Source organism: Galeopterus variegatus, unplaced genomic scaffold (genome assembly GCF_000696425.1).
Source record: "Galeopterus variegatus unplaced genomic scaffold, G_variegatus-3.0.2 Scaffold1160, whole genome shotgun sequence".
In the NCBI taxonomy this organism is placed as follows: domain Eukaryota; kingdom Metazoa; phylum Chordata; class Mammalia; order Dermoptera; family Cynocephalidae; genus Galeopterus; species Galeopterus variegatus.
The window spans coordinates 254,598-274,013 of NW_007727271.1; the positions used below are offsets into that span (position 1 = coordinate 254,598).

General features: G+C 45.3%; 1 protein-coding gene across 1 annotated transcript in view; it reads left to right on the plus strand.

The window, feature by feature from the left end:
* SORBS1 (sorbin and SH3 domain containing 1) overlaps window positions 1–19,416 on the plus strand; it is a 123,711-nt gene that overhangs the window by 19,398 nt on the left and 84,897 nt on the right. The window contains exons 6-8 of the mRNA XM_008575249.1: window positions 4,852–5,220; window positions 9,375–9,519; window positions 13,613–13,642. Of these exons, the coding sequence (XP_008573471.1) occupies window positions 4,852–5,220; window positions 9,375–9,519; window positions 13,613–13,642 (544 nt within the window). The remainder of the gene's footprint in view (window positions 1–4,851; window positions 5,221–9,374; window positions 9,520–13,612; window positions 13,643–19,416) is intronic.

Consider the following 19,416-nt stretch of genomic DNA (forward strand, 5'->3'; position numbering starts at 1 on the left):
ATGATGCCTTCCTTTCTCTCTGCAGACCCCTGTCTTCCCAGGCTTAGAGGTGGTCACCTAATTGCCTTGTGTGCTAAGCAGCACCATTGAGGCTTTCTGCCACCTGTCATGATGTGACCCTTAAATACAGCTGTGTGCTTTCAGGGCCACTGGTGGGAGTCAGGAGCTGCGAATGTGCCTGGCCTCCTGAAGTCCTCATTAGACACAGGGACTTGGGAAAGTCAGTTGTACGGTAAATGACTTAACATGGTGTTCCCATTTCTGAAGACTTCCCCAGAGTATAAATGTGCTGCGTGTAGTAGATACGCTTCCTGCTCAGCCATCTTAAGAATGGATACAGTCAGCTCTGTCCAGATTAGAAAGCAGTGCTAATTAATTCAAAGCAAATGTGGAAGCATATCTTCTTCCACTGTCAGTGACTTAGCCCAAAGGGTAACTCAGTAATTCCTTTTACCTTCTTAACCAGCTCTTCTAAAGAGATCATTTTAAAAGCATGTGAAGTTAATAAAAATTCCCTTTAAATATATTTACGAGGGTACTTCAGAAAGTTCATGGAAGGATTTTTGTTGTCTTTTAATTCCATTTTTCCATGAACTTTTTGAGGAACCCTCATATTTTACACAGCTTTATTGAGCATCTCTGTTGTGTTCAGGTCACCATGTTAAATGTTGCTCTCAAGGACTTTAAGGATGAGCCTTATATATAACAAGGGTTAGCATCCTGTAACATCTCCTATGGACAGTGTTTTTTTTTTTTTATCTGTTACTATCCAAGAATTTTCTTTTTACTAGGGCTTATTAAAGGGAACCTGGTAAATTGCTGATATGAGGTTTACTCTGCATATTCAGTGTCATTGAAATTCTGGCTATTCAAGTTTCAAGAGCCTTCAGATGTTTTTTTTTTTTTTTATCTGTTACTATCCAAGAATTTTCTTTTTACTAGGGCTTATTAAAGGGAACCTGGTAAATTGCTGATATGGGGTTTACTCTGCATATTCAGTGTCATTGAAATTCTGGCTATTCAAGTTTCAAGAGCCTTCAGGTCATGCATTACCTCTCGGATTTGTTTCGTGAATGCAAACGTGACTTCTTGTCTGTACAGCTGAACTCTATGTATGCACTTGCTTAGTCAGAGCCAAGATGGGCTAGGCTGGTGACTTTCCAGGCTTGGTTTCAGCTGAAGAAAGCTCTCAGATCCCTACAGGCATAGCATCTCCTCATGAGGACTAAGTTGGGGCCGAGGAGAGCCATGACTGTATGGGAATCCTGTGTCTTGCCAGCCTGGACCCGCTGCCCTGCTCTTCCCACCCTGAGTAACAGGGAACCAGGGTTTCCCTCTCTCTCACATCATCATCATCATGGTGGTCCCCAGTGGAGGTGGGGACTGGTAGTTTCTGAAACTGTATAAAACTGTAAACATACCAGATTTTTCAAGAAGTCTCATTTTTTTTCACTGACCCACCTTCTCAAAAGATAAATGGAATTCCATCTGCTCGGGAATGCAAACTGCCTGTGTGATTCCTACAACATTTACAATAAACCAAAAAGTAGTTCCTTTCATGTAAAGTCACTGTGCCTTGACCCTCCTCCTTAGGGCTAAACGAGGCCCCAGGACAGGAAGACCTTTGGCTCTCATTGCATTGTCATCGCTCTGGGGAAGTGTCCTCTCTACAGGGTCAGAGCCCTGGGAAGGCTTGTGCCTGATGTAATGCAGCCCCGGCACCATATATGGCCACAGCCAAAATAAGTTAAAAACTCATTGAAACTGATTTCTATCTTTGGACAAGAAGTCACATGTGGGATACTTGAGCTCAAAGTAAAAGTAAATCTGAGCCCAAATCAAAATAGTCTTTTGCTTACCTCGCTACAGCCATTATCAGCTTACCCTCACTGTGTTTGGTGCGTGCTAGTCCAGGTGTCTTGTTTCTGGAGAGCATCATTTAGTCTGTAAACATGCCCCAAACTCTAGTCTAAGTTCACTGAGACCAAGTGAGTTCATCTGAAAGTCTTTGCTCTTTCTGAGTACTGGAGAGGGGCTTTTCATTTTGTATTTTTGGCTGACACATACGGCCACATTCCACTGACACCGTCATGGGTGCCCTGTGGAAGGGACAGGTGTCGAGTTAACCAAGGATTCCCAAATAGCTACCTCTCTATTTAGGTTATTTGTAACTTGAAAACTGGGTTTAAGGTATATGTTATTTACTGTTTCTGGATTGATATTCTAATGCAGGCTCATAAAGCTTTCTCACCTATTCACCCTTTCTACTATCCCTTCCCCTTGGTACCTGTACTTTACAAAATATAAAATTAAAGAACAACCTTAGATAGACCCACATGTTTGCACCCTCCCAGGTTTTGGTCACAACCCATTTACCAGATATTGACCAAACTCTGATATACCTCACCTGTGCAATTTGGGGGAAGATTCTGGTTTTCTTCGGGTACTGAGATATCTTTAAAGATAGGGACCAGTGAAGAAAATCTAGGAAAACCAACTTTCCTCATCTCATGGTCTAATTCCCAGTTGAGCTACAGGTTGGCAGATGACTCATTGAAGTGAGGGTTTGTCTGGAGAGTCCCCTCATTTTCTGACGCACTGAGACCCAAGGAGGAACGGTGTTGGGGGTGAGAGGAAATGAGATGTGAACTATAGCTCTTTAGCCCTGAACCTGCAACCGGAACTTTGGCTTAAGCCATGAGTCTGAGGCTAATTATTCAACTCTGGGATTGATTCTCTGTGCATGGTGGTGGGCTGGGTGGGGATGGGGCTGGAATTTGGCAAGCCAGGCACAGTCCAATCCAGTAGTGCTTCATTGCCTGGTCCCTTTTTCTGTGTGCATCAGAAATGGGAAACGGTGCACTTTTAATCTCATGCCTGTCCTCCTCCTAATAAGTTCCATCAAATTGTTTCCAGTGAGAAAAGAGCACAGGTGTATTCAAAGTCGTTAGCGTTCTCTTCTTGGCAAGTTTTAACTTGTTGTGCTTATGGAATTGAGTGCAGAATCTCCGTGAATCAATTAAGACATCTGTCTCCTGTGAACACAAATAAGGATGGTTCTTCCAATTCTTTTCCTAAGGGAAAAGAATAAAAGGCAGTCAGATGTGCTGAAGTCAACTTAAACTTATAAAGCCAAAAGCTTAAAGAGAAGTCTTGAGGAAAGGAGGTTTGAGAGGGAATTGGGGGCTCTGGGTTTCTTCCACTGGGATTCAGTTCCTTTGGCACCAATTGGCTTAGAACATGGCCTATGATAGGCTGGGCTCAGCCTCCCTGGGATGTAGGGGAGAGTCAGGCCTGCTTTTCCAGGTGAGTATGTTTCAGTCCTTGACTTTACCCAGAAGAAAAACGTGGGCACCATGATGAATCTAACCTGAGGATTTGCTTAAAAACGTGTCAGGAGTTGTTTTTGTGCAGGTCATGTTGTGCTGCTGTTTCTAATGGTCATCCTTCTTTCCATTTCCCCTCCTCTTTCTTTCTCTTTTTCCTGTTTTGGTATTGCATCTTGAAAATACTGCTAAAGATTCTCTCTGCCCCACACCCTTCTCTCCCTCAAGAGGAGCGCTTTGCATGGCAGCCCCCCACCACCTGCAGTACCTACAAGGACTCCCTCTACCTGCGCTCACCAAAGCCTTACATCCCACCCAGCACCCCCAGCCAGCAGAAGCCCTCACATCCCCAGCCCATCTCTGTCCCCCTGGCAGCTGGATCGGCTCCCAAAGGTGCAGTGTGTCCTGGTCCCTCGCTTCTGGGTTCCACGTTCCCTAGTGCTTCATCCCAACCCCAGCATCACTCTGTAGCCACCAGGACAGTTTGTAGTAAGAATGTGAGCTCTAACCCGCGTCATGAGGCAGTTGGAAATAAAAAGGTCAGCAGCTTATATGTACCTTGTTTATCCAATAACATTTGCCCGGCGGCGTCAGAAAACTCTCGTGTTGCACGTGACCCGGCCAAAGGCACTCCCTCGGAGGCTGTGGGCACCCGAACACCAGCTCCCAGCCTTGTCTCCCCCACAGCCGGCACAGGGAAACCACCCCCTGCTCTTCCTCCTGACCCTTCCAAGCTGTTCTTTGACATCCGCCAAGATGCCGTTAACCGTGGCGAGAGTCCTTCCTTGGGGACTTGGGCTTCGTTCCCAGATGCAGTGAGACCACCTGTGCTAGGCCCCCAGGTTACCTCTGATCCTGAAAACCGGAAGAGCAAAGAACCTTACCTTTTGCAGCCGAGTTATCCAGCCAAGGCAAGGAATTAGGAGTGTCTGTGTGTCTTCTATTCCGTCTCTTTCGAAACTGATGCGAGCAGCTTGTTTGTTCTCCAGGCTGCCCTACCTTCCTGTCCTCGTTAATATTGCTGTGGCTTGAACCCCGAGTTCTTCTCTCTAAACATCTCAGCACAGTCCTCTCTCTGTTTCCTTCTCTCTCTTTTCCGTAAATGTGTAAGTATGCCGGAGCGTGGAATCCATAGACTAATAATGATATGATGAGATATGGGTGTTCATGTTTTATAACAAGATGCCAAAAAATTGTATTTACTCCCAAGCTTTCAGGCTCTACAGCAGTTTCGTGGGGTTAAACACAGCCTGCCTGCCTGTTCTGTTGTTCTCTGTCTTTCTCATAGTGTTAAAAGGATTCAAAAATAGATGATGGAAAGTCAACTTGGATGGGGTTCCCTCTGTGTCACTGAGTTATCAGGAGGCCAACTGGCTAGCACCGACTGTCTCGTGTACTGTGAGGAAAGGGCACCGATTAAATATTTCTCAGAGTACATCATTGCATGTCCCCTCTCAACTGTTTAATGTGGAGTTCCTGCCTCTCTGCCTACCCCTTTACGTAACGACCCCCTTATTTCCTACAGGGTGCCACTTCCTGCAGCCCAGCCCAGCCCGAGGTAATAGTTGTCCCTCTCTACCTGGTTAATACTGACAGAGGGCAAGAAGGCACTGCCAGACCTCCAGCTCCTCTGGGGCCGCTGGGCCACATCCCCACAGTCCCGGCGACCGCCTCCGCCGCCTCACCTCTGACCTTGCCGACTCTAGATGATTTCATTCCCCCTCATCTGCAGAGGCGGCCCCACCACAGCCAGCCAGCCAGTGCGCCTGGCTCCTTGCCCCCCGTTAGCCAGACACCACCATCCTTCTCACCGCCGCCTCCGCTGGTCCCTCCCATCCCGGAGGCCCTCCACGGAGTCTCGGAGCCTGACCTCACGGGAGCTGTTTCACGTACCGTAAGCTTGCTGGACTTCCCTCCCCGCAGCTTTCCGGAATGTCTGCTCCCGGCAGTCAAACTCCCCTTTCTCACTGAAGTCCTAAGTTGGGAGGAAAGCGTTGGCTGCTGCTGTGCTTGTGTGGTGACTGGAACTGTTTGCTGTCACCAGAGTGCATGCCTCCTGCGTGTGTGCTGTGGGCCTCTCGCAGCTGCTCATGCGTCTCTCTCATACCTCTTCTCTGTCCTCTTGGGCATGCACCTCTTCGTTCGCCCTCTGAGAAAACATCTGCGGCTTGTCCTTTGGCTGGTTGTGCTCTTCCTAAGCCAGGCAGATGTAAGGTGAGAGCTGAGGAAAGCTAGAGAAGTCTGTGGAAAAGCCAACAGCAGATGTGGTGCTGCAGAACAATTTGCCAGGGAGGTTCTAGGGGAGGAAAAGATTCACTCTTTGGTTGATTTAGTGAGTAAACAAACTCTTACATACAGAATGGCAGAGAGTGGGTTTAAGAAAAAAAAGTTGGGCTTAATTGAATAAATGAGTTTGAAAACCTTGAACAAAGGTTAGGACAGTTTTCTCAAAAGACAATTGCCAGGGCCCCTGAGGAGGAGGTCCTAGGGGCCTTTGTGGCAAAATGGTGCACAGTGGTCATGGAAAATTAAAGGGCCCTGACACCTCAGGTCCCATCCTGTGGGGAGGGGATGAGTCCCCATCACAGGTGGTAAAGCCCAACTGCTTTAGAGAAAAAGCCGAGTCAAAGTACTTGGGTCAACTTTTTCCTCAGGAGCCCTAGCAATTGAGAGAATCTGAAAGAACGCCCTCAGTGTAAGTTGTAGAATGGCAATACATGGATATACTCAAAGGGCTGGGGGGTTCAGTGGGATCGAGTAGTAAAAGTTCCTATTATGGTGCTTGGCATAGAGAAAGTGCCCAATAAACATTGGCTACATCGCTGAGAACTTGCCCTGGCAAATGGGGGGCAAGAGTCGCTGAAAAGTAACCAGATAATTAACAATCATTGAGTTCCTACCATATTTTAGGAATTCTGCTTGATACCATGGATATAACCATGGACAAGCCAGGGCCCCTACTCTCACAGGGTGTTTTTGGGCAGTGTATGGGTTCTCAGGCTTAGTGTACATGGGATCATCTGAGGGGCAATGAGCCTGTTTAAATGGTCAACTCCAGGTTGCAGTCCTGGACTTTCTGATTGAGTGGGTCTGGGAGGGACCTAGGACTCTCACTCGGTAGCAAGCACCCAGGGGGTTTCTGGTGTAGGGAGTCCACACACTACATTTTGTATCACTGCCAGATACAGTGATCTGGTGAGTCAAGCGATTGGCTCATGGAACTAAATGCTCGCTGACATCCCCCTGTGTAAAGAGATATTCCTACAAAACTGACCTAAATGGCTTGTTAAGCTGAAGCCAGTCATGCAAAATGCAGGAAGAAAACTTTATTCCTTTAAAAAAAAATTTTAATTTACACTGTAATTGTACATATTTGTGGAGTATAATCTGATGTTTTGGTACATATGTATAGTATAATAATTGAGTCAGGCTAGGGTATCCATCACCTCATGCATTTCTCATCTCTTTGTAGTGAGAACATTCAAAAGCCTCTCCTCTAACTATAACATAATATACAAAACTGGGAAGGAAGCTATTTATTTGGCTTATTAGAGATATTATAATGAGGCATCAGACACACCAAAGCTGGGAACTCCCACATTCTGGGCTCAAATCTCTAATCTCTAGATTAAATCAAATCTCAAATCTCTAGATGCAGCACAATTGTAGTTAAGTCAAGATGAGGCCAAATGTGGCCCATGGGCTTGGATATCCTTTGAACTTTGAGGTTTGCAACTGAAGCTACATTCTGGGCTCAAATCTCTAATCTCTAGATTAAATCAAATCTCAAATCTCTAGATGCAGCACAATTGTAGTTAAGTCAGGATGAGGCCAAATGTGGCCCATGGGCTTGGATATCCTTTGAACTTTGAGGTTTGCAACTGAACCGTGTTGGAGAAAAATGTTAGATTGTTCCCTGATATACCTCCAACTCCTAGCTGAACTTCTAGGTGAATTTAGAAACACTCTTGTTTAGAGTAGTAGAGGCATCTTCCGTTTGGCACAGAATGTGTTTCTCTAGAGCAGCAGTTGAAAAGAGTCTTATTTTTAGTGCACTCATATACCATGTGAGTAGTTTTGTTGTGTACCCTATAATTGATCATTTGTGTAGATCTAGGTTCTTATATTGAGTTTGTTTCAGGTGTGCCAGGACAGATAGATCACTGTCCTCAGTTGCTCAAACCTGACTAATCAGCTTGGTGTAGACTTCCCAGAAGGACTATGGTTGGCCTGATAACTTCTGGTTTGGAACCGGGTAATAGAGTAAGAGGTGAAAAAGGAGACTGCTCAGATTCTTCCTCTGAATAAAAATTGTCAAGAGGAGAAGGAGCCCCTGTCGGTGGTGTCTGAGCTGTAGCACCTGCAACCTCTGCAGCTATTTGAGATTAAGGGGGAAGAAGAAAAGTCATGTTAATTGATCTGAGTTCTTTCAGTCAATAGCTGTATTTTTGTGGTGTTCCAGAAATAAGACACAGTATAAAATTTGTAAAAATAATGCTCATATAATCCACCCAAACATCACATTAGGTATTTATACTTTTTTTTTTGGCAGCTGGCAGGTATGGGGATCTGAACCCTTGACCTTTGTGTTGTAACATTGTGCTCTAGCCACCTGAGCTACCTGCCAGCCAAGGCATTTATAATTCAAAGAGCTGAATGCCTAACATTTTGTGTTTCTTGGGTGCATTTAGGCAGTTTTTAATGATACATCATTTATCTTTATTATATCACTTTGGAGATAAATTAGGAAAAGTATAATTATTTTTTACTTTATAAATGGAGGGATCCAGATGAGGCACTTTTGTACAAGATCATACTGCCCCTCTCAAGTCTTAGGAAAAGGTTTTATTTACTAAATTGAGCTACCACTCATAACTGACAGCAGTGGGTATTTAGGGCACTTTCAAAAGAGATAGTCTGAGTTAAGGCAGTGTTTATGAAGTCCCTACTGTATGTCTGGGGCTATTCTGGGTACCAACACCCATATCCTCTCTTTTGATGAGCAAGTGTGCTCTTGCTACAAACACACACTGGTAGATGGCTCCTGGCATTCACGTGGCACTTACTGAGGCCCTGTGTAGGGCATTGTGCATAGGTACTTGGGGGTGGTGACAGGAGGAAGGGGGAAACATGGTCCTCATCCCGCAGGCACCGACATAGTAGTTGATCTCTGATTGAGAATAATTGCTTTAAGATTAACAATCAAAATCTTGTTCTTAAAAGCCCTTTAAGAAAGACTTCCTGACTTTAGGGTTTGTAAATTCCAAAATAGAAACTACAAAATGTAAGGATATGATGGAGGAAACTGTCTAAATATCCTGGCTACATTTCAGGGTCTTATTTTCATTTGCTTAGAAAGACTTCTTCCCATGATGCATATTATAATGTTAGTATTAATAATTTTATTGGTATTTCTGGCAGAGACCTCAGGGTTTTTTTAAAAGTCAGGATTCTCACAAGTCTTTAGGGACCTTTGTCACTCCAATATTAGAGTGAAAAAATGTCACAGTGGGATAGGATAATATCCAAATCTCAGAAGTGTTAGTAAAATTGCTCAGTGGTGCTGAGGCTGACAGTAGCTTTCCAAGAGAACCATTGTCAAATCTTCCCTGTTCTTACATCCATGTCTTCTTGAACTTACATTTTCTCACATTTCTCTACACAGTGTACTAAACTTCCCTGGTTTCTCTCAGTTAAATCAGTTCTCATTTTTGGATCGCATTTGGAATTGCATGGGTTTTGCATGTTATTCTACTTTGTATTTGCTTTTTCAGTAACTGGATTGACCCACAGCTATTATCAGGTGAAAATAATGATATTGCTGAGACGTTCAGTAACATTTACCTTCCCCCTCTTTCTCCCTACTAATACCAACAAGGAGAATAAGCATTCCCGATTAAACTTCTAACTGGAATTAATAATATGTCAGGTTCCACTGATTACATTTCTTTTTATAATTAAGGTCTTTGTAAAGCTTTAAACTTCTTTCTAAAAAGTATTAACTCTAGATTTCTTATGTTTACAGTTACACTGTTTTTTTTCCCCCAGGGTTCCAGTCCTCTACTAAATGAAGTTTCTTCTTCCCATACTGGAACTGATTCCCAAGCCTTTACACCAGTTAGCAAGCCATCATCCGCCTATCCCTCCACGACGATTGTCAATCCTACCATTGTGCTCTTGCAACACAATCGCGGTAAGGGAGCCTTGCAGCGCACCCCTCTCTGAGGTTTCTGGCATCAGTATAGCTATTCTGGGGTATCTGGGGCAAGAATTCTGTCACTCCACAGAAATTTTCACAAATCCCATCCTTTCCTGTGGTCACCTGCCTCAGTTTACTTACTCCCATGACCCACAAAATAGATCCCAGCAGGCAGATGGAAACCCCTGTTTTGGGGTGATGTCAGATGTCTGAATAAGTAAGCTGGGATAGTGCATTTTCCACATCTTGGGTGTTCATGGTTGTCTTCTTCAGACAGTAACACCAAAAAAAAAAAAAAAAACGGTTTGTGTCTCATAATTCCTCATCAAGAGAATTCTAATTAGAGTCTTTGCTTGGAAAATCTGGGTATAATAATACCTCTTTTGAGTAATGTCATAAGTGATTTAATTCTTTGACATAATGAATTTTCTAGAATGCAGAGTTTTGAGCACCAAATTTTTGTCTCTCTAAAATAGAGGCTACTGAACTTTTTCTTAGTGGCTCACTGGCCTTCAGTCTCACCAGTAGTTACTGCACCAAGGTGTCGCTTCAGTGGCACCCTCTGGGGACATGAAGTTTGTGTGGCTGTTTGCCCCTGCACTGTGGCACCAGACAGTTTGGCTTAGTTTTCATGTGTGTTTTCTGTGGTTTCTCTGACTGCTTCTGGTTGGTTCTTCCGCTTCTTTGAAGGGGCCTTCGGGGTTGGGTGAAACAGAAGTGCTTGAAAGTAGTAAATGGATATGTTCACCCTTCTGCTTTAAAATTCCAGATGATGATTAAACCCCAAGTTTTCCTTTTTGGAATTCCATAAAGGAGTGAACTTTACCTTCACAGAAGTCCTTTGCAGTGTGAAATGTAAAGTTTTCAAGCTATTTCCTAGTGCAGAAAGTGCTTTTTAGTCTGAATTTCAAAGAACAGTGGAGGAATAATTATTTTGTTCAGAGCTCAAAGCTCGGTACCAAATCTTCCTTTTCTTGACTCCCTGCTTGCCTACTTCATAGTTTCCCACCTCCCTTTCTGCATTAACTTAGATGAGAATGAGGCTGGAGTCTAATTTTAATTGTTTTCCATACTAAATACAGTTTTCTGTTTCCTGCTTCTAACTTGAAAAGTAGATGAATAAGGTGTTTTCTCTTACTTAAAATCTTTCTACTCAAATCTTAAATAGTTGTTTTAGTAGTTTTATTTACTTTTTCACTGTGTGTGGCTCCCATATTTTCACCCATGAGTCTATGTTCTTCAAAAGATAAACATGGTTCCAACCCCCATCCTGAACTGTGTAAGAGCCCGTTCTCCTTCCAGCCATGCTATACCCCTTACTGGCAGTAGCTCCCCTTGCCCAGAAAGGGTCTGTAATGCAGCACAAAGTGGAATTTTGGTACTCTATGAACTTCTTTATGACTCATTAAAAAAAAAAAAAATCCATTGAAACAGAAGCAAGCTAGTTCCCAGAAGGAAAGACATTTTCTTTAAAAATGGGATTATTCCCAAGGCATTTTGGTTTTTGGGAAATGACAAGTCAGCTGCTTCTGCCAAGTCCCGTCTGATGGCACCTTGTGAGACATCTATGGTTACAGAAATGCCTGTAGTTCCTTTTTGTTTCTTTCTTGAACAAATGAATTCCTCTTATTTACCCAAATACCTTTGGTTCTTGCCTTTCTCTTTTGTCCAAGTCCTGCCGTAGGGACTTAAAAATCAGAACTGTGCAGCCTGAGACACATCCTTCAGAAAAGGATACAAATAATGGCGTTAGTTTTTTGGAATTAAATAGTAGCTTCCCATAAAGAGCAAAACCACACATTCACTAAGCAGGTAAGGCAGGAAGAGTTGAGAAGAATAGAAGAGCCTGGCCGGCCCAGCCCTGCATCACGTCATAAATGGGGTTTAGGTCAAGCGTTTCAGGCTTTGCTTTGGAACGTACCCAACCTGGCAGCTCTGCTTTGCCCCTCACAATGGGATGCTTAAAAACAATTTCTTAACTATTGCGAAGTCTCACAAGGGACTGATAACTTTACTCCACTATTTCAGGCTTTGCTTTGGAACGTACCCAACCTGGCAGCTCTGCTTTGCCCCTCACAATGGGACGCTTAAAAACAATTTCTTAACTATTGCGAAGTCTCACAAGGGACTGATAACTTTACTCCACTTCTGGAATTCTAGTTTAGTCATTCTAAAAGGGATCTCTTCTTTTTCTGCCTAGACTGTTCCAGGACATAGTGTGACAATAATCCTGTCTCTGCAAGCTGCCCTCCCTCCCACCCCCCAACAACAAATGTTGGGGCTGCCTGCCCCCCAACAACAAATGTTGGGGCACTGAGGCTCTGGCCTGGTACTGATGGTTGTGAATGACACAGTCCCTTTCCCCACTTTCTCGAGTTTTTATACCATGTGTGTTTGAGGGTGAAGTCTGGGAAGGAGGATTTGAATCAGAAAACACTCAGGACTGAAAGAGGAGTGTGGGTCTCCTTGCTCTGGGCTACTCAGCCTTTAATGTGCGTAGGATCCTGGGAGTCTTGCTAACTTGCAGGTTCAGATTCAGGAAGTCTGGGAGTGGGGATGGGGGGCAGGGAGCTTCTGCATTCTCAGCAAGCTTGCCGGGCATGCCACTGCTGTGGGCCCATGGGCCACACTGCAGAGCAAGAACTTGCTGGGTCCCAGATTTATCTTATGGACACATGAAGCAATCTAGGCCTTGGGCCTCACCCTAATTTCTAACTTTGCTAAGTAACGCCACTGAGAAATAGCTATTACTATCTGCGTAACATGGAATCCTGTGAAAGAAAGGCCATTTCACACCTCAGAAGTGGGAACAATGTAGTCTTTTAAATTGAACACGTTTATTTCTGCCGCTGGAGAAGGCCTGCCAGGAAACTGCAGAACAGAGTTTCCAGAATAGGGAACACAGATTCCTTTAGAGACTACAGAGCACTTTGATTTAACAGATGGGGAAACTGAGGCCAGGAGGTTACATGACTCCTTGCCAACTGGCAAGTTACTGGCAGAGCCGAGCCAGAAGCTCTGCTGGGCTTCTGCTTGTCCCACGCTTGTCCCACCAGTGTGAAGCTCATCCACGGGTCAGAGGTGGGCAGACGTGGGTTCCCCCAGCTGTGAGTGCCTGTGCTGCCCTGTTTACTTCTTATGTACACTGGTTCTAGCAGGAGGGTGAGGATGCAGCCAAGAGGGATGATGATAGCACCCATGGGCTGGCAAGTGTTCTATTTTTATCTATGTGGCTGCTTTATATTTAGCAGCTGTGGAAGGTAAAGGTCACTTTTGTGCTTCTCCCATAGCACGTACACATGGGACTCTACAAAGGAGATTTTGGCCTCCCTTCCACATGAGTGTCCAGGAGGGTGAGACACCAATAGACCCTGGATGTTAGGATCCAGCAGGGCATTGGGGACTAGAGGTGGAAAGAACCCTGGACTAGGAGTTGGGGGATCCAGGTTCTAGATGCAGCTGATTTTTAGGGTTGTCTTGGGTAATTTGTGCTCCTTATGTGAGGTCTCTCTGCCAATGCTGATTTTTTTTTAAAGGATTTCTTCTGTACCCTAGACCAGCCAGATTGCTGTAGTAGCTGAGGCTGTGCCTTAGTTTACTAACCTATACAGTGAGGAGAGGAATCATACCTAACTGCTGGGTTTGTTGCAAAGTTTCCAAGTGTTACGTGCAAAAGCTCTTAAAACAGTGTCTGGCAGGCTCTCAGGAGGTGGAAGCTGCATGGTTATGATTATAATTACATTTCCCTCAAAAGGTACCAAGACTAGGATCATAGAAGGTCCTGATCACTTGAAACCAGGGGAGTTGGGAGGGTCCTCTTCAGTGAAGAGATCATTTTGACAAGATGTAAACATCTAGAAAATAGTGGCAGTCCACCGAATCCTGGTGCAGATCTGGGAGAGGAGGGGTTGGGAGACACCACACCCGGATAATGGGAGCTGCATTATGCCCTGTAATCAGCTACACATTTTAGCATCTAAGCCCAGAGGACAGTGAGGATGCAGACTTTGGGATCCCAAGTAGTTATGCCAGGATGGTGTGCTGTATAAATCTCATTTATACTGTGTGTTCTTTTCTTTTATCACAGAACAGCAAAAACGACTCAGTAGCCTTTCAGGTAGGTGAGAAATATTTTTTTACACATTAAATTCTGTTCCTGTTAAAGACATCTTCTGGTCACCACCCGATGATCCATTAGCAAAATCTTCTGAGCTCCTCTAATGGGGACTGTTTGTTGCTGCACTGCCAAGATGATGAAAACAGGCATAGTTCCTGCCTCCCTGGAGCTTGTAGGCTGGTGAGTAGACCAAATGAGTGAACCAAACTAGTAAATGTGTCCTGAGGAACTGCGATAAGTGCCTTGATGGGTAACAACAGGATGATCTGGGTAAAAAGAACAAGGAATTCTGATCTGGATGCAATGTTCACAGCAGACCTCTTCTGTTGCATCTTTCTCTCTTCTATGATGTGACAATCAGGGTTGGAAATGTGGGCAAATTCTTTCCTTTTTGGGTGGCAAGCCCACATGCCAGTAGATGAGACCGGGGTGAGGGGTCCAGGTGAGAGCCTCCAGATCAGCAGTGCCAGAAGAGGGTGCCAGAGCTCTGCTTCTTGAACTTGAGCCAGCACCAGATCGCCTGGAGAGCTTGTCAAAACCCACAGTCCTGGGCCCTGCCCCCAGGGATTCAGAGTTAATGAGTACGGGCAAGAATCTTCCTTTCTAACCATCTCCCAGTGATGCTGATCCTGCCCTCTGTGCTGACCACACTTTGATGGCAAGTGGATAATCTAGAGCCAACAGTGGTGGGGAAGGGTTACAAGCATTATCAGATAGCACGGCTCGCTTCCCGATAAAGTGTGCAGGATTGGGATGATGTCGTGGTGGGGAGAGAACAAACGTGTAGGCTGAAAGTATGAGTAAACCCGGGAGTGAGAATGTTTAGCCATTTCCTTATGGCTTCCTGTTGATGTTCTGCTTTGAACCTGCATTCTGCCATTTATTAATGGTGCCACCTCAGGCAGGTTATCTAATGTCTCAGTTTTCTTATCTGCCCCATGGGGAAAGCAGTAGTGCGTCACAGGTTGTTGTGAAGATCAAAGGTCCTGCTTATAAGTAGTGTAGTACTGAGTTTTGGCATTCTCCAAGTGTTTAATAGATGTGAGCTACTGTCATCAGTAGGCCTGTCACTGGTGCCCTTGGCATTTTGTCTGGTGCCTCCTTCAGGCACTGAGCCAGGCTCAGGGGCTGCATCAGGGAGCTGCACTGCCCTTGAGCAGCTAGTGGTGTGGTGTGTAACCTACCTTTGGTCATGGACTCCTTGGGAGAATCTAAGGAAGGTAGTCTCCAGAAAAAGCCACATATGTGCAAACATGTGCGTGTGATTTCTGTGGATTTGCAGATTCTCGTGGACTGCAGGGTTAAGAACCCTGATCAGGTGGATACTGAAGCCTCCGCTTTCTGAGCGGCTGCTACGTGATTTCTGTGTGACTTCATCCCACTGCTGTCCATGTGATTCGTGGAGAGCCCGGGTGGGGAGGACATGGGGTTCTCATACCCTTTCAGCTTTATCAGGACTTGGCCGCAGGACCAGAACAGGCTGTGGTTGAGCCCAAGGTGCCCTTCCTGGCCCCTCCTCGAGCTGCCACACCCCAGCCCGCTTCATTCCCTGGTCCCAGCCCGCTTCATTCCCTGGTCCCAGCCCAGGTTGCCGAGAACACGATAGCTCTGGGGACAAGGTGGCTTTTGTGGGCCTTATCCTGCCAGTGGGAGTTTGGAAGGAGGGTGGAACAGATGAAAAAGGCATGCAGCCACAAGTTAAGAGACCCAGACTTTGGTCCTGGCTCTTCCCTCTTAGAGCTGTTTTTCCCTGGGTAAGTGACTTCACTTCTCTGAGCCACCATTTCCTCATGTGGGAAATGGAGGTAGTGATCCTAGCCCCTGCCTAGAGGTGGAGATGTTCCATGTGACAGGAAGGAGGAGGATGCTCTGCACACTGGAGAGAGCTGTTCATTTCCTCATGTGGGAAATGGAGGTAGTGATCCTAGCCCCTGCCTGGAGGTGGAGATGTTCCATGTGACAGGAAGGAGGAGGATGCTCTGCACACTGGAGAGAGCTGTGTAAATGTGAGGGCTTCTCCATGTTGGTGGCCCAGTCCAGTTCCTTGGCTCTAAAATAAGTCTGATGCTACTGCCCTTCTTGAGTTTTGGGACAGATCTACTAATGATGTTTGATAAAGTGGGGCTGAAAGTAGGTGCTCACTAAATGTTAGTTTTTTATTCAAAAGAAGTAGTTCCATTTTGTTTAGGAGAGCCTGTAAAAGAAAGGACTGGCTGTGCTGGCACTCTCCAGTCTCCGTGCCTTGGAGCGAGGAAGTCTGCCCATCACCTGTGGTGGTGGAACTCAAGGGCCACCAGCCTCTCTCCCTGTAGCAGATTTTTACTGAGCCTCTATGGGGCTTGATGCTCAATGAGAGTCATCCAGGAATGAAACCCACATGGTGTTTGGCCTCAGGTGGCTCACAGTCCCCTTGGGGAGACGGGAAAACCAGACAAGGGCTAGGATAGAGGGGCTGGCATTGGGTGTAGAGGCCACCTCCCTTCCCCCAGGGAGGTGTAAACATTGCTGTAATCCTCAGTCACAAAGCTGTGGGTGTGAAGAAGTGGGAGGCCATCCCGCCTCCCACAAACAGAGGCCCTGTCTGAGGTTGTTGGCCTCATCATTTTATTCAGTGGCCCAGGACCTTTTTTTTCAAAGCACAGTAAAAACTAGAAGGACAGTGGGAACAAAATAAGATATTTAAGCTATTGCCCCCTCTCTTGGGCTAGATTTTGGGTGTTGTGATGCTCCTACTTCCTGTACAGGTTTTTGGGTTCATGGTGCAGGCTAGCAATGGGATTCAAAATTGGCTTCCTTTATATTGGCCATTTAAGGGATTCTAAAGGAGGGCACATCTCAACAGAGCTCTAAATCATTTCTCTAAAATTTATTCTGTGGCTTGCTGAGATGTCTGTTGCCTTTTTATGTTTAGCTAAGGAACTTGAATGCCTTACCTAATAACTGGTAGTAAGCTCATTTTATAAATATGAAAATGGTTGTTAGAAGTGGCATTCATGTATATTCAATGTTTGTCAGTAGACCATAGAGGCTTACCTGCTTTAACAAGTGAAATTCCACTATTTTTTTTTCCTTTTTTTACATACTTTTTTGATCTTACCTGACTAGTGATATTTGACTTTTTTCCCCCTACCCCCATGCTACCACCATTTTCTGGAAATTAGAGATATGGTACTAAATAATACTGTTCACATGATCATTTGAGATCGACATGAGCACAGAACTCACCAACTAGGTCTGCCTGGAATGTATATAAAACAGTGTAAATAAAAACTTGTAAATTAGTGTGGAAAAAAAAGCTAGGAGGACATGCCCCAGGATTTCATGTGAGGGATCTGGGCTGTGGTTCAGGCTCTGTTTATCAAAATCCACTCAATCATGAATCGCATGATCACAAGCTTCTAAAGTAAAATAATTCAGGGCTAATTTTATAGCTCCAAAGGACTCTGGCAGTTTTAGGACAAATCTGTGGACTGTTAGCCTGAGTTTTGCAGTTAGGTGACTGTTGTTGGAGCCATCTGCCCCTAATAGTTAAAAAAAAAAATTACTCTGCATCTAGAAACCCTGAGAATGGCAGGTCTGTGACCTGCATCGTCATTTCATAGCACAAGGATCGTGATCACCTCCAAGCACCAGGTGATAACAGAGCTTGAAATCAGCCTCACCCGACCTTCTGATCATGCTTAGGGAAGGTCTTCCAGGTGGGAGGAGAATGCTCAGCAGAGCCGTATTAAGGGTAGGCTCTGGTAACTCAAGATCCCTTTGTACTTCCAGTCCTCCTGCCAAATCCTTGGCCTCATGTTAGAATTTCCTGGGAGCATGAGAACTCATCCCATAAAGCCAGTGTGATCTTAACATCCTTTAAAGTTTATGGTGAGGATGCAAGGGATCAGGTTTTTTGAAGTACCCACTAAGCCGAGTCTCACAGAATATTTAGAAATTGTTCAGAAGTTAGTTTGGAATCTGAACAGGGTTGCCCCATTGAGTAGACTGAAAGTCATGAAACTTGATGATGCTGACTTTATTTCCTCCACTTTCCCTACCTCTCCTCCACACATAGACATCCCTGACTTTGTCACAACTTTACATGTTCCCTAGGGTCTCTTCTTTATGCCAAAGCATAGTCCCCCAGCCAGCACTCTGCACCTTATCCTTTCTCAAAGATGAGAACACCTCCTCAGTCAGTGAGCAGACATTTATTAGCACTTATTAGTTACTGAGGCACATCTCGATGCCCTTCGTCCTCACCTCATGGCTTCACTGATAGAATGTTAGGCTGGCCCTGGCTTAAACCTTTCTGACCTCTGAGTTACCGTCCACCACAGTCCTTCCTCCTTGCTGAACCATCTGCTACCTACTACCCCGACTTGCTGCTCACACGTTCATCCCCTTGCCCCACCCTGGTGCCTACTTCCACTGCCCTCCAGAAATTGTCCCTCAGAGTGTTTCTGTGACTTCTCTCTTGCCTAATCTAGTTTTCTGAACCATCTGCTACCTACTACCCCCACTTGCTGCTCACACGTTCATCCCCTTGCCCCACCCTGGTGCCTACTGCCACTGCCCTCCAGAAATTGTCCCTCAGAGTGTTTCTGTGACTTCTCTCTTGCCTAATCTAGTGCTGATGCCTCCTCTGCTCCAATTTCTGGGTTTTTTTTTTTTTTTGACACATTTAATGATCCACTTAGAATTCTGGCTTCGGTGGCACTTTGCTGTACTTCCTAGTCCATCTCCTGTCCCTTGGATGACTCCTGCATTCATGTGGGGATTCTTTTGCTTTTCAGCCTGAGACTGTGCCATCCCTCAGTGCAGGACTTCAGCCCTGATGCTGCTCTCACTTCCTCCACCACTGAACTCCTCCACCTCCCTGACATCAGCCATCACTTTTGTGCTCCAAAAGTACCCTCCTGCTGGGGCATCTCCCCTGGGCTCCCTCCATGTTTATTCTAGGGCTCTAGGGTATTTCTACCTGAGCGTCTCTCTGTCTTCTCAAGGTTACCCTGGTCTAAATGGAAGTGGTCATCTCTCCCTCCCTTCCCCAGCCCCGTTCTCTTTCCTAATCTCCATGTTTGGATTAAGCCAGGCTCATCTTTGAGGGGGGCAAGATAGGATATGGATTAGAGACGACTGCTGGAATCAGGAGAACACTGGGCCAGATCCCAGCTTTGCCATGTGCTGGCTTTGTGACCTCAGGCAGGGGACTGTAACTTTTCTGTGCTTTCGTTCCTTTAATTATTAAAGAAAAATGGAGGAGCTATAATAGTTTCTTCCTCATGGAGTTATTGGGAGAATGAAATGAGACAATGTATGTGAACAGTTTAGTGCAATGCATGGCACATCACTAGCTCCGAGTGGTTCAGAGGCCCCCACACATCTGCTTAGGCTGTCCCTTCTGCCAGGAGCATTCTTCACTTCCTGTTAGACTGGCTGGCTTCTCTGAGAAGCTGACCCTGAACCTGAATTCCTTAACCAAGTTGGATGCTGACACCTCTTTCAGTCCTCTTTGACTCACTTGCTCTTTCTTCCCACAAGACCATAAGCTCCCCAAAGGCCGAGATTCTGAAATGTTTGCCTTCATGTCCACAGGGCAGAACATAGTGCATAGCACCTGGCAGGTGCCTAGTAAATGCTCTCCAAGGAATAAATGACATGGCTTGTAACAAGAGCTTGTATTAATTTTATAATTTGTAGACCACACCTGGTATGTTTATTAGTTCTTTATAACTTCCAATCTTGAACCAAATTAAATAAACTGTACCACACATTTAGCAATGTACAGC